At 43.1% G+C, this 12373-nt stretch overlaps 1 protein-coding gene across 1 annotated transcript in view; it reads left to right on the forward strand.

Annotated features, from left to right (window-relative positions):
- The window catches only part of LOC8030552 (protein nervous wreck), a 147657-nt gene that overhangs the window by 69706 nt on the left and 65578 nt on the right, over nt 1–12373 (forward strand). The window contains exons 11-12 of the mRNA XM_042289742.1: nt 2521–2673; nt 7231–7311. Of these exons, the coding sequence (XP_042145676.1) occupies nt 2521–2673; nt 7231–7311 (234 nt within the window). The remainder of the gene's footprint in view (nt 1–2520; nt 2674–7230; nt 7312–12373) is intronic.

Genomic DNA, 12373 nt, shown 5'->3' on the forward strand with positions numbered 1-12373 from the left:
GACGAAAATGAGGTTGTTCGGTATCGTGAACAAAAAAAAGAAGAGTGGCTGACGGTGCGCGCCTTCCCTGGCATTCAGTCTTGGCACGCGTGGCGGCTCAGCAAGTCATCAACAGAAGGGACCTGTGACGTATATGTAGCACGGACAGTCGGATCTGCTTGGAAGCAACTTTATTAAATGGGTACAGCCAGGAAAACCTTAGCGTAAAGTGCCGAATTTGATTTCCCAAGGACTGCTCATTTTGAATGCAGGGACATCTTATTTATCACATTTTTCTTCACGGGGTATTTAACTTACTGTTTTTGTTGGTGGTTACTAATAATTTTTATCTGATCACTATAAAAAAAATCCCAAAATGTTATCCTCGAGCAGGATAAAATATATCGGCTTGCCACGATTCATTCATACACCGAGAGCATCGAAGCTGCTCCAGTTAGGCACTATGGCATCCGTCACCTGAAATTGTTTGTAATCGTAAATACACAGCCAACCTAAATATCTTACTATTATATCTTTGTTTTTGTGTGTGGAAGTAAAGTTATTTATTTTACTCTAGATGTAAAATATACCGGAAGGTACAACTTCACACTGCATCATCTTTTCTCAAATCATTAGTCTCTAATATGATACCACTTTGTACGCTTATGTAAAATGCTGTATATAGTTTCTCCTCCCTTTTACTGCGTGACCGATCGCTCTTTTTATCAATGACCTCATCTGAATAAATGTATATAAAAGATTTGTGCAAGTTTCATGAAACTGGAACTCAGAGTCACTTCTTGTATAGGACACTGCTAAGTGTAGGCTTTGAAAAAGGACCCTACTTTGGGGAGTTGTTTCTTCTTTCACAGTGCAATGATGCAACATGTTTTTAATAGAAATGAATGCCGAAATAGAGTATAACAGGGTACCCAAATTTAAAAAAAATCGAAGGTAATGTTTTTTTTTATTCGCATTGGAATTTTTCTTTGTTTGATTTGTTTCCCATGTTTGCCTAAATATATTGTAACTATTGTGTCACTCAGATACCTTATTTATTTTTTTCAATAATAGCCATATATTAGTAAAATAATGCCTGCAAGTTATGTAATAATGATTAAATTATTTCATGAGATACAGATTTCCAAAGTTTGCCGTTTGTCGTTCGAGCAGGCATGTTTGGCAATTTTTAGAAAACTAAATAAATTTTTAATAAATATTATTACTTTATATGACAAGCAAGTTGTACCCATAGTTTGTTTGTAAAAAGTTGTAAAATTCTCCTAATTTTATTGTTTTAATTATTCACTTTCAAACTTGCCCCCTCCATCAGTGCGCGTTATTGCAACTGTCCACCTCTCCCTGCCTTACGATTTTTCTTGTCTCCAAATTTTTTTTCTGGTCAAAACTAAGTGTGGATTCGTTTATACCAGACACTAGACAATGTCATATAAAAACATCAGTTGATTTAAAAATGTCGACCAGCCACCCTTTGGTCGATCTTATCTGAAATCACCCGACTATAGAACGCTTTGCCCCAGAGAGTTACAAATGGGTACACTTGCTACAATGATTAAGCATCTTTTTTCTTTTTTGCTTTATTTTTATGCCGTGATAGCCGTTGACTGGTGCATTGATTGCTGTCACGTGGGTTACCTTACCCTTTACTTTGCTCGTTCGTGTCTTCCACCTCCCCTGGATGCGAAGTGGCGGCTTAGAGTCTGTCCAAATACAATAGGTATAATACGAGTCAACTTAACTGTCTCGTGATAATCCAGTTCTTCGAAATCGCGTCATACGAGTCCCTCTTCTGCAGTCTCAACACAAATCGTGTTGAGATTCCAGACGTGTAGGCTGCATTTACCTTCCCCTATGAATGGAAACGCGACCTGCACATTTCTCACTGTTTCATCATAAAACATCCGTTTGTTGTTGTTCTTTGTTTTGTTTTTTGCTGGGGGCGGTAATCCTGAAAAGAGATAGAACGTCACGTGACCAGGTGGCGTAATGCTCTGTAAGTGGCATCACTTGACGTGACGAACACGATAAACCACGCCCGGAGTTTCATAGGCCGCTTGACACTACAGAGAGAGTATTGAGTACTTTGAAACGAGCGTGTTCACCCGTGAGCGATATGAAGGTGAACAGCCCTCTTCTTGTTTGTGACGCTTCTGCAAGTTTTGGAACAAGCTCTGTTCCAGAAGAGGGCTAGAGCGCAAAGTTTAGACCCCCAAGTCACGTACCATTTGAGACGTTGAGAGTTAATATAGCTTTAGGGAGCCGTAAAACAGACAAGAAACCAGGTAAGGTGTTTACCTTCATGTTGCCGGCGGGTGTACTGTCTGTTAAAAATTTTCGGCTCACACGAGTTTGGTGGGAGGGGGAGCCTACGTGCCAACGCGCGGCGATTACGTCATGGGCAAGTGCGGTGGCGTTGCTGTAGGCTCTGCTCACGCAATACTGGTTTCTGCGCATGCGCAGTTCCCACCACTGTGTGAATCTATACGGGTTCTCGTTGCTGGGTGGGGGGATCCTGCTCAGATCCAGGCCATCTGCACGGAGCACCACGCGGACATCTGCCTGAGCAAGGACGCCAAGAAGTGGGCGTCCGCCTTCATGAAGGACTGCCGCACCCTCAGGGACGCCAACAAGGAACTCAACAGGATACTCGGCCAGATCGCCAAGGGAGAGAAGGCGAGTGTGCACGCCCCGCTGAAACTCCCCCGCCGCATGAAAAGAAAGGGTTATACACTCGGTCTCACTGAAAGTCCGAGCACAGCTGTCGCTATTACCCGATGGAGCCAATGAATCAGCGTCGAAATCGCGAGTCACTGGGCCTTCTTTTTCTGTTTATGATTGGTTCAGCAATGGTAGACTATGCACGCACAGAAACGTGACAAATATGGTGATGATGCACTTTTGACGCTGTCTTCTCGGTTACATCGGCTAGTAGCGTCGGCTACGCCTGGACTTTGGGTGAAACGAGATATTGTCGGGTACAGCAGACGCACAAAGGCGATGACTTTGGTCGGACGTTTATTAAGGTGAAACGGAGTCTTAAAGGAGCTATGCAACAATTTTTGTACTTTGCGCAAATACCGCTTAAAACGGATCCCTAACGTTAATGACCTATGAAACACGCGTTCGTTTTTCACTTCACGCAATAGAAGTCCCAAAAAAAAATTTAAGAAAAACGAGCAGCGTTCACCCCCTCAACTCGCAGCCAGAACAACCGGCCACGCGATCTGGAGCCGATTATATGCCGCCAATGTTGATCATAGCCACGCGCTGGGGTTGGCAAAGCCCAGGACACGCGCTGAGTTTTAGGCATTGTTATGGCTCGGCTATTGTCGTCGTTGCAGCGATTGGACGCGGGCGACTACCCGAATGCCTTTCGAGCTAGTAATTATCACGAGCCCAAATCGAGTGCCCACGCAGGGCTGGGGTCCAATCTATAAACCGCATTCAAATATCGTCACTTGGGTGTTCTGCGATCTCCACGTTACGTCATCAAATTTTGCAAAGGAGAGATTGAACGAAAAAAATTGCCTTTGTCCTTGAAATTTCACCGCAACAAAGGAGTTTCTTGGCCATTGGCGTTGCGTGCGAGTATCCTTGAGTCTCACTAGTGCCAGTAAGCTCGTGTATAGCGAAAAACATTCCCACTGAATATCGTTGCACAGCTCCTTTAAGCTTGCCCGATAAAAGCCGCACGCTGTGCTTAAATACAAGTATAGCGGCACTCTTCGCACGAGCCAGTGGGCCCTTTTTCAAAAGTCCATCGAGCAACATTGGCAGTCCCCATTGCTTAGGCTAGATGGCGCAAGCTACCGCCCGTTACAAGGGGTACATCCATTAGCATCTATCCATCCATCCATCCATCCATGGCTCACGAAGCGCGCAATTGGATACGAGTCCTCGCCGAACGCGCACGAAACCCCTCGTGTCCAATACGTGCTCAAAGTATGTGATCGAGCAATGGGGGAGAAGGCGCTGGCGCGGACCTTTTAGAAGTGTCTATTGCAGACTTGTACACGGTACTCGTTTACGAGTAATCAAATTACTTGCAATGAATTACTTTTTGGAGTAATTTCGTAATAATTTGCATACATATAATTCAAAAGTAATCGCGAGAGTTGTCCGATTACTTTTTTTTTAATTACTAAAGTTACTGGTAACCGTTTCTGTTTTCACCCTCTCCTTCTCAAAGGCGTCCTTTGTACGTGTTGCCTACCGAGGAATTATCGAATCGAGTCTCGACAGGAGGATGATATACCAAAATTGGTGAATTAGGGAGATAAGTAACTTATCATGGGGTGATTCTGATCCCATAATGGACGATACAAGAGACAGGTCCGTAAACTGGGATAAAAATATGTCGTCCTGAAAAATCTGACGTAATCCGAAAAGTGCCGGCTACTTTATCGAGTGACAGCCAATTACCTTTCTTCTCAAGTAATCAACAATGCAAATGAATACATTTTAACCCAGAGTAATTGTAATTGTTATCGATTACATTTTTGTTTTCGAGTAGCCCGTACAAGATTGACCAATTGGCATGGCAGTGCAAGATTTGTTTTAGCCATCGTGGAGGTGCCATTGGGCTCGAATGAAATGCGAACAGCGACGGAACTTACAGAGCCCACTACAGGCGCAGCTTCCAAGCTTGACAAGTGCCTGCGGAGGTTGAAACACATTTCAAACAAATCGGGGTAGGGTGCCGCGAGGTTGTGCGTCCACTCCGATGTGTTTGAACCTCGCCAAGCACCTTGGGAGCTGCGCCCGTAGTGGGCTCCAACTTCCGTCACCATTAGCATTTCATTCGAACCCGATGGTACATATACCACTTAGCTGCATAGTTAACTGTAAAAACTCCGCTGTCGTTTTTCAAAACGTTAACTCTATACTATAGTCCTGTTTCTTACGAGCAGTTTCATTTTATTGCCTGAAATCCAGCATGTTCCCTCAGGGCGATTTAGAGACTCGAGTCACTGCCTAACGGCGTGCGTTCGCTAACTGTTCCTACCACATCATCCAGTTCAAGTCTGGGGGTGTTCGGCCGGCCCGGCAAGCTGCACATGAAGGGTCGAACGGTCAACAATGCACAAGTTTACTCTGCAATGGGCACGGAGTAATGCGGAGCGCAAGTTCGTCTGCTTCTTTTACAGGGGTTGTGGTGACGTCAGAACGTTCAGCTCTGATTAGTTCTGATTGAAGGATGGTGGTTAGACCTCAAAGCGCTTGAGGTCTACGCACCATCCTTCAATCAGAGCCAACCAGAGCTCGTCGTTCTGACCTCACCACACCCCGCTGCAAAGGAAGCAGACGAACTTGCGCTCCGGATAACGATCGCGAAGTTTTGAAAGTATGACGAAAACGTGAAAAAGACTGAGCGTTTGCATCGTTGTATTTAACGCAGCAAGCGGTTCGGGTTCTCCATATTCAATTGATCGGCAAGAGCTAGACGCCTTCAGATCATTAAAGGACGACCAGAAGAGAGAGAAAGAGAGAAAGAAAAGAGAACACACCGGCTACACCAATCGCACACAGGAGAAAGCCCTTGATACCTATCTAGCAACTTTAGAGAAATCGCGGTATGGCGGCGCAATGACTGCGTTATTCGTTGAGTCTGTCATAGCAAACTCATAAAGAAGACGAGCGCCATCACGACGCACTTTTTGGCGCTCATTGCTCTGTTCCATCGCATCGCAGTGTCGATAGCACTTATTCTGAAACAAAATATAGGGCCACATAAAAAAGAACTTCTATATTTTAATTCTTTCATCAGAAACGCGACATTCCGCCGGTTAAACTAAAAACACGATCGCAGTATTTTTTTTTTTTTTTTCGCCTTGAGACATTGTGTTTTTAATCTCAGTTTCGGTTTGTTGCTTGAAACCAGGGTGTCGAACCGAAACCTATTTCGGTTCGGTTCAGGTTACAGTTAAAATAGTTCGGTTCAAATTGAACTCCGGGACAAAAAAAAAAAAAGGAAAAAAAAAAAAAAAGAACGGCTTTAACCGGTTTAAACCGGTTCGTATGGTTTCATATAACGGTTCGAGGAAAAGTGAAAAATTTAACCGACGATTTGCACACCTCTACTGCCATGAAGGGGATTACTGCGGTATCAAATAAGCGTTAATTTATTACTTTTATGTAATCCGTCTGTCCATTAGAATGATCTGCAAAAGTTCAAGACGTGACGTGTGACTGGATACCAACGTTTTATTCACCCAAACACAAAATTAAATGTACCTACTGCAAGAATGGACGAGTGCATCTCCAAACATTGTTAGATGCACAGGCAATAGTGATTTTACTGATGTGTACTCTCTCCTTTGGCCTCGTGAAACCACCGGAGGAAAAGGACATCATGTAGTATGTCCGGGCTCAGTCGCGTTCGTCGGCATGATAGAATGTCTTTTAACCCCGAAAGAACCTTTTTTTCAAATTGGCGGCAAGGAGGATGCCGAAGCCCCGCGCCGGCGCAGTGTTTCTTCCGCAACGTTTTCCACAACAAACCTTTCGCGTTGGCATTTTTAACTACACTTATTTTTAACATTATGTTCTTTTTCGACCGTTGCATGTGTGGCTGCCTTAACTAAAAAAAAAATAAATAAATAAAGTAATCCACAGTGCATCTTTTGCATTGGCACAGCAATTTGAAAATAATTACAATATTTTATATTTAAACTTTTGGCGAGAATTGTTTCGTACAATATTTTCCCACCAAAGGGAGAGGCACAACGGCGCATGCGCGTCAGTTTTCTTCCAAGAACGACGGTCGCTTCCCGCAATGCTTGGATAGATCATAGATCATGGCGTACCATTTCGATTCACACAATTACTAGCGACCTCCGCACTTCCCCGTGCCCCATTCTTCGGCAGCAGCGCCAGTTGCGGAGGGAATTTTACGACAGTGTGAAATGCGGGACATTTGGTAGATTTGGGACTTTCTCGGGCGGGACGCGGGACACGAGTCCTCAATGCGGGACAGTCGCGCGAGTCGCGGGACGGGTGGTCACCCTATGCCGAACATTTCAGTTCGGGTTCTGTTCCGATTTAGGCAAAATAAGCGGTTCAGTTCCGGTTACGGTCCGACACCCTGCTCGAAACCGCCTCTAGATGCCACGATCAGGTAAAACCAAAAGGAAGCGAGGCGTAAGATGTTTAGACAGCGTGAAGTAGGTCTGGTGTCCTGTGAGGTTGTTGTAAGTTTATTCTCTTTTGTTTACTTTTTTCTCATTTCAGACCATGGAATCGGTGACAGGAGAGCAAGAAGACATCGAGTTGAAACTCGAAGATATTAGGAACACCATCCGCAAAGCCGAGGTAGGTCAAATGAAAACGAGGCAGATTTATGTGTAAGAATAACACACACACACAAGCACAAAAAAAAAAAAAAAGGGGGGGGGGGGCGAGTAAAAAAAGACTATCGTCTTTTCTGACGGCATTTATTGTAATGTACCGAAGAAAAGAAAAGGTTTTTTGCCTAATATATTGTTTTTCTAAATGCCCTTCCATTCTGGGTGATGGATTGATTTACGCGAGATAGTACTTTCGGATGAGTGCATATCAATGCGGAGCGCAAGTTCGTCTGCTTCTTGCACAGGGTTTTCAATGATGTCAGAATGCCGAGCTCTTATTGGCTGATGGAAAAGAAAATATATAGTGGGTAGACCTCGAGGCATCTAACATAGAGGTCTACTCACTATCCTTTCCACCACAGCCAATCAGAGCTCGGTGTTGTTCTGACGTCATCGCACCCCCCTGCTCAAGGAGCAGACGACCTGCTTTCCGCATATCACTAGATTCATCCGTGAAAATTAGATTGATATAATATATTACATGACGGACCTTGCAGCTCAAATCAAAATGCAATAAAAAAAAAAAAACGCATCTATTTTAGGTGTGACAGTGTAATACCGCAAAATACTAATCGCGGTTGAATATCTAACGTGGTAAAACATGTCACCAGTTTTATTCGAGTATAAAAATTAATGAGATTTCTTTTTATCGTCAAGTTTTGAGAAGTAAACTTGTATCCACCGTATTTAAATTTAAGCCCATAACTTTGCATTCGTTTGAGGTATCACTATCCGTTCTTTGTTAGTAGGTGTTAGTTTTCCATTCAGTTTTCTATTCATTTGAAAGTTATATTGAAATCTGAATGGTGAACAGCAGCAACACATTCGGTCTTCGTGCAATGGATTGCGTTTATCGAAGACAGCGTATCGCATTTGTTTGTTTCATGTTCATTCCATTTTGCTGGGACCTCCTCTCCCCCCTCCATGGCTACGCGCTACGCGCTACTTTGCTTTTGGGAAGGGGAAGAATGAAAACAGGAGGTGGAAAAGGAGGAGGTGGGAGAGCCAGTTATAGTGTGCCGCGCTGCGGAAAGATGGCAGCAGCTGTCTGACAATGATGCCCGCGCTGCCTGGGCGCGTGTTCGAGTGCCCAACAGCATGCGACTACCGTTCTCGGTTTTTTCTTCTACTCCGTCGGCAACGATGAGGCTCTGGAATGTCACAATAGAAAGAATATCATTATATGTATTTATTTATGTATTTACTTATTTCTCTATCAAAGAATATTGCCGTTGATGTACTAGGTCTTCTGTAGCGACCGGTTCAAAAGAGAAACCTTTCGGAACCTGAGTATTCCGAAACGTTTCCTAGAGTAATATTGTTTGATATATATTACTCGCCGGTGTTCACTTATTCGTGTATGTATTCAAGCGATCCTGCATAGCTCAAACGCGTTACGGCAGGGGAGTGGCCAGAATACGGGACATTCCGCAGGAAATATATTCTGGACACAAATAAAGATTATTAATATTAATATTATTATTATTACGCAAGTAGAAATCATTAATAAACATAACTATCGGGGGAAAAGAAACAGTTGATATCGCGTAACATCAGAGAGAAATCAATATTCACGTTCGTCCAATAAACATTAAACACGCACGCACGCACACACGCGCGCACACACACTTACAGACAAACACACACAAGTTATTCTACGAAAGCATTGAAACAATATTACTGGAAAGCAGATTTTATTAATCCACTGCACGTGAAAATTCCGAGTATTTGAAAGCGTCAGTTAAACAGGTAAATGGTGCAATTTTTGCGAGCGTGATCCAATTTTTGTGAAGTATGATATAATGGGCGCGTACACGAAAACCTACCTTTGTCCATTGTTGGTTCGCTCGAGCACTGGTTATCCGTCAGTCGTACCCCACAAGACATTTCCCGCTGGAAGAAGTCGGGCTAAATGGAAAGCCAAATAATGGAAAGTAGAAAACTATCCAGACGATGACAGCTTAGGAAGTTAGGGGCGTGGCCTTTCGTGTTCTCGCTCCGTGATTGGTTTCTCGTCGTTCTTATTCGCCAATGCCGCAATCTGACTGGCCAAGGAGTGATAATGAGATGCAGGGGGGGGTCTCACCACACCGTCCGTTTCTTAAGTTGTTCGATGACTATATATCGGAGGCATATTTGATGTGTTCTCCGTTTATGTTTGTTGGTTGTCTTCCTCGTGGGTACATAGAGACCTTTAGGTATTTTTGTTACCACAACTTTACTTATTTTTTCTTTCTTTTTGTAGCAAGGAGGACTTTATGAAGTTATTCAGTGTATACGCAATTAACCATAAACCACGTAGATTCATTCTGTTTGTTCTGTGTGTGTGTGCGCGTGTGCGTGCCTGTATAAGCAGTATTTGCTTTTCTTTCTTCAAAATGACAGAAATAGCGTGCGCATTGGCGAAAGAAAAAAAACAACAAAAAGATTGGCAGCGACCTTTATTTTTAAAGTCCTACGATGCGTGAAATGCATTATAGGGAATTAGTGAGTGAATTGGTGTCACGTGACGTATATTTTCCCGCTAAATGTAGCGGGGAAACTGAAGGGTTGTATAGTTCACGTGACGTCATGTTCCCCCTTCTAAATTTAGCGGGAAAACTGTATTGTGTCTAGGTCACAAGACGTGAATTTTTTCCCTAAATTCAGCGGGTAACTGAAATGCTGTATAGGTCACGTGGCGCCAATTTTTCCGCTAAATTTAGCGGAAAATTCAATGACGGACGAACGGACAAAAGTTTGGGATTGGGAGGGTAGCGTAAAATGCATATCATATGCTTTAAAATAGGCGTACGATATTTGAAACCTCACTCGGACATAAGAAATGTTGCTATAACGGGTCTGAGTTTGAAAGTGCTCCATCAACGACAAAAGAGAAGTGAACCGCTGGAAACAGCCGGAATGCTTGTCGTTTTTGAAGAACAATAACGTCTGTTTGTTGAGTAGCGAGCTATATAGGACGCGTGCCGCGTTTTCATAGATAGCTACGACAGATGTCGGAGCAGATATTGTCCCCGCTTAGATGTCGAAAGCCATCTGCCATACGTTGAAGTCGGAGAATGGCATTCCTTTTACTCCTTTTTTCCCCCTTTTGCTTTCCTAAATCAGGGAAGGCGGAGAGAGAAAGAAGCGGGGACAGACCGCCCTTGACAGATCATAACCCCTAAACCGAAGACGACCGTTATATATATATATATATATATATATATATATATATATATATATATATATATATATATATATATATATATATATATATATATATATATATATATATATATATATATATATATATATATATATATATATATATATATATGGGGCTGTCGCGATCATGACAACTCGACTATTGCTATTGAAAAAGGAAGAAATGCTACATATTTTTAAGTACTTTGTTTTTCAAGAGATATGTGATATGTTTTATATGTAGCAGTGAAGTCAGTTTGGAGCGTTTGAAAAATTTTTAAAAAGAAGAGCGTTTATTTCTTTTTTTTTTTCCTTCGTCGCGTTTCATGGCTTTGTCAAAGTTAAAGTTTGTACTTTTGTATAGACTTTCTCCTCCTAGTCTAAACAACAAATCAGCTTGATTAGGTTTTTATTGTCGTTGCTGTTGTTCAACGTGTCTCTAGTATTGCCTTTGATTTCACTCGGTGGCTCAATGTCCGGAGCGATCTTTCCGTCCTAACATTGAACACATGAAAGCTAACCTAACTGACAGCTAGAAAACAAGCAAGCCCATAACCCTTCGCCCCCTCCCCCCCCTCCCCCCTTCCCCCCCACACACACAAAAGAAGAAAAAAAAAGAAGACATGTTGACGAGGGCCGTTAGGCATTAGATGGTCGTACAGAACCTAGGGAGCCTTCACGTGCGCTTTGAAGGCACTCTAACAGAACCCTTTGTTGTACACAACTCCCAGTGTCCCTTGCTTTCGTTTTTGTTTTGTTTTCATGGAGCAACTTTCAAGGGCTTTGCTTTTCAGTGAGCCTTATTATACAGCTTATGCTATATAAACACGAAGAAAAATATAACAACATACACCAAGATTGCCTTGTTAGAGTCGCATTATTCTCCGAGGTTTATCGCGGTACACTGGTCGCGGATGATTACATTAATGGTACTGGCTATACTTTTTTTTCGGGCGTTAGTTGGCTTGCTGTGATGCACGCGTCACAACACCCGTGCATGCGCAAGTGCCTATGCTTGTGTATATGTGCTCGAGTTTGTGATGCGGGTGGTTGTGTGGTCACAGTAGTAGTAGCAATAGCAATAATAATAGTAGTAGTAGTAGTAATGGTATAAGTGCGCTTTCGTTGACGTCATTTTGTCCACCATTTTGTTGTTAGGAGCAGCCTGGTGCGTGCCAAAGACGGCGTTTGAAAGACTCATTTGGCACCATCGTTCATACATAGTGCACTGGGGCCTATACATTTCGTCACGGAACATGTAACAACAAAATGGCGGATTGACGTTACTTGAAAACACCCTTGTACTAGCAGTGTACAAAGGTACACAGTGCCAGAATTGCGTCTGCAACTGGCGTATAGGGCCTTATTCCAGAGTGCCATCGTAGCGCAACAAAATCCGTCACACGGGTGTTCGTGTAACACTATTCGCGAAAAAGTGCTCCTCTTTTCACCCAAGGGAGCAGCAAGGCATGTTGATTCCGTATAAGTAAATTTCAGGAAGTACCACAATTAGTCCTCGGCGGTAAAACGTTTTAAGTACGTGCTACTTACTGCGGGTCCTAATTAACGAGGGAAAACACAAGCCAACCGGATGCGACAAACTCCCACCTGTAGTTCCGTCATGGTTGTTTTTGTTTGTTTCCGAACACCTTGTATGCACTAGAACAGGAAACTGCCGTATCCACAACAAGGATCGCTGCGAATCGCAGCATTGTGCCAATCGTTCTCTGTGTCCTTCGTTCTAAACCCATGATCAGGTCGACACAGTTTATTTCGACATGTCAAAGGCTTTCGCACGGGGTTAACCATAAGCTGGTTCTGCACAAGCTTTTTACATGGTA

This window comes from Ixodes scapularis, unplaced genomic scaffold (assembly GCF_016920785.2).
Source record: "Ixodes scapularis isolate PalLabHiFi unplaced genomic scaffold, ASM1692078v2 PGA_scaffold13__105_contigs__length_92229423, whole genome shotgun sequence".
NCBI classification, from domain to species: domain Eukaryota; kingdom Metazoa; phylum Arthropoda; class Arachnida; order Ixodida; family Ixodidae; genus Ixodes; species Ixodes scapularis.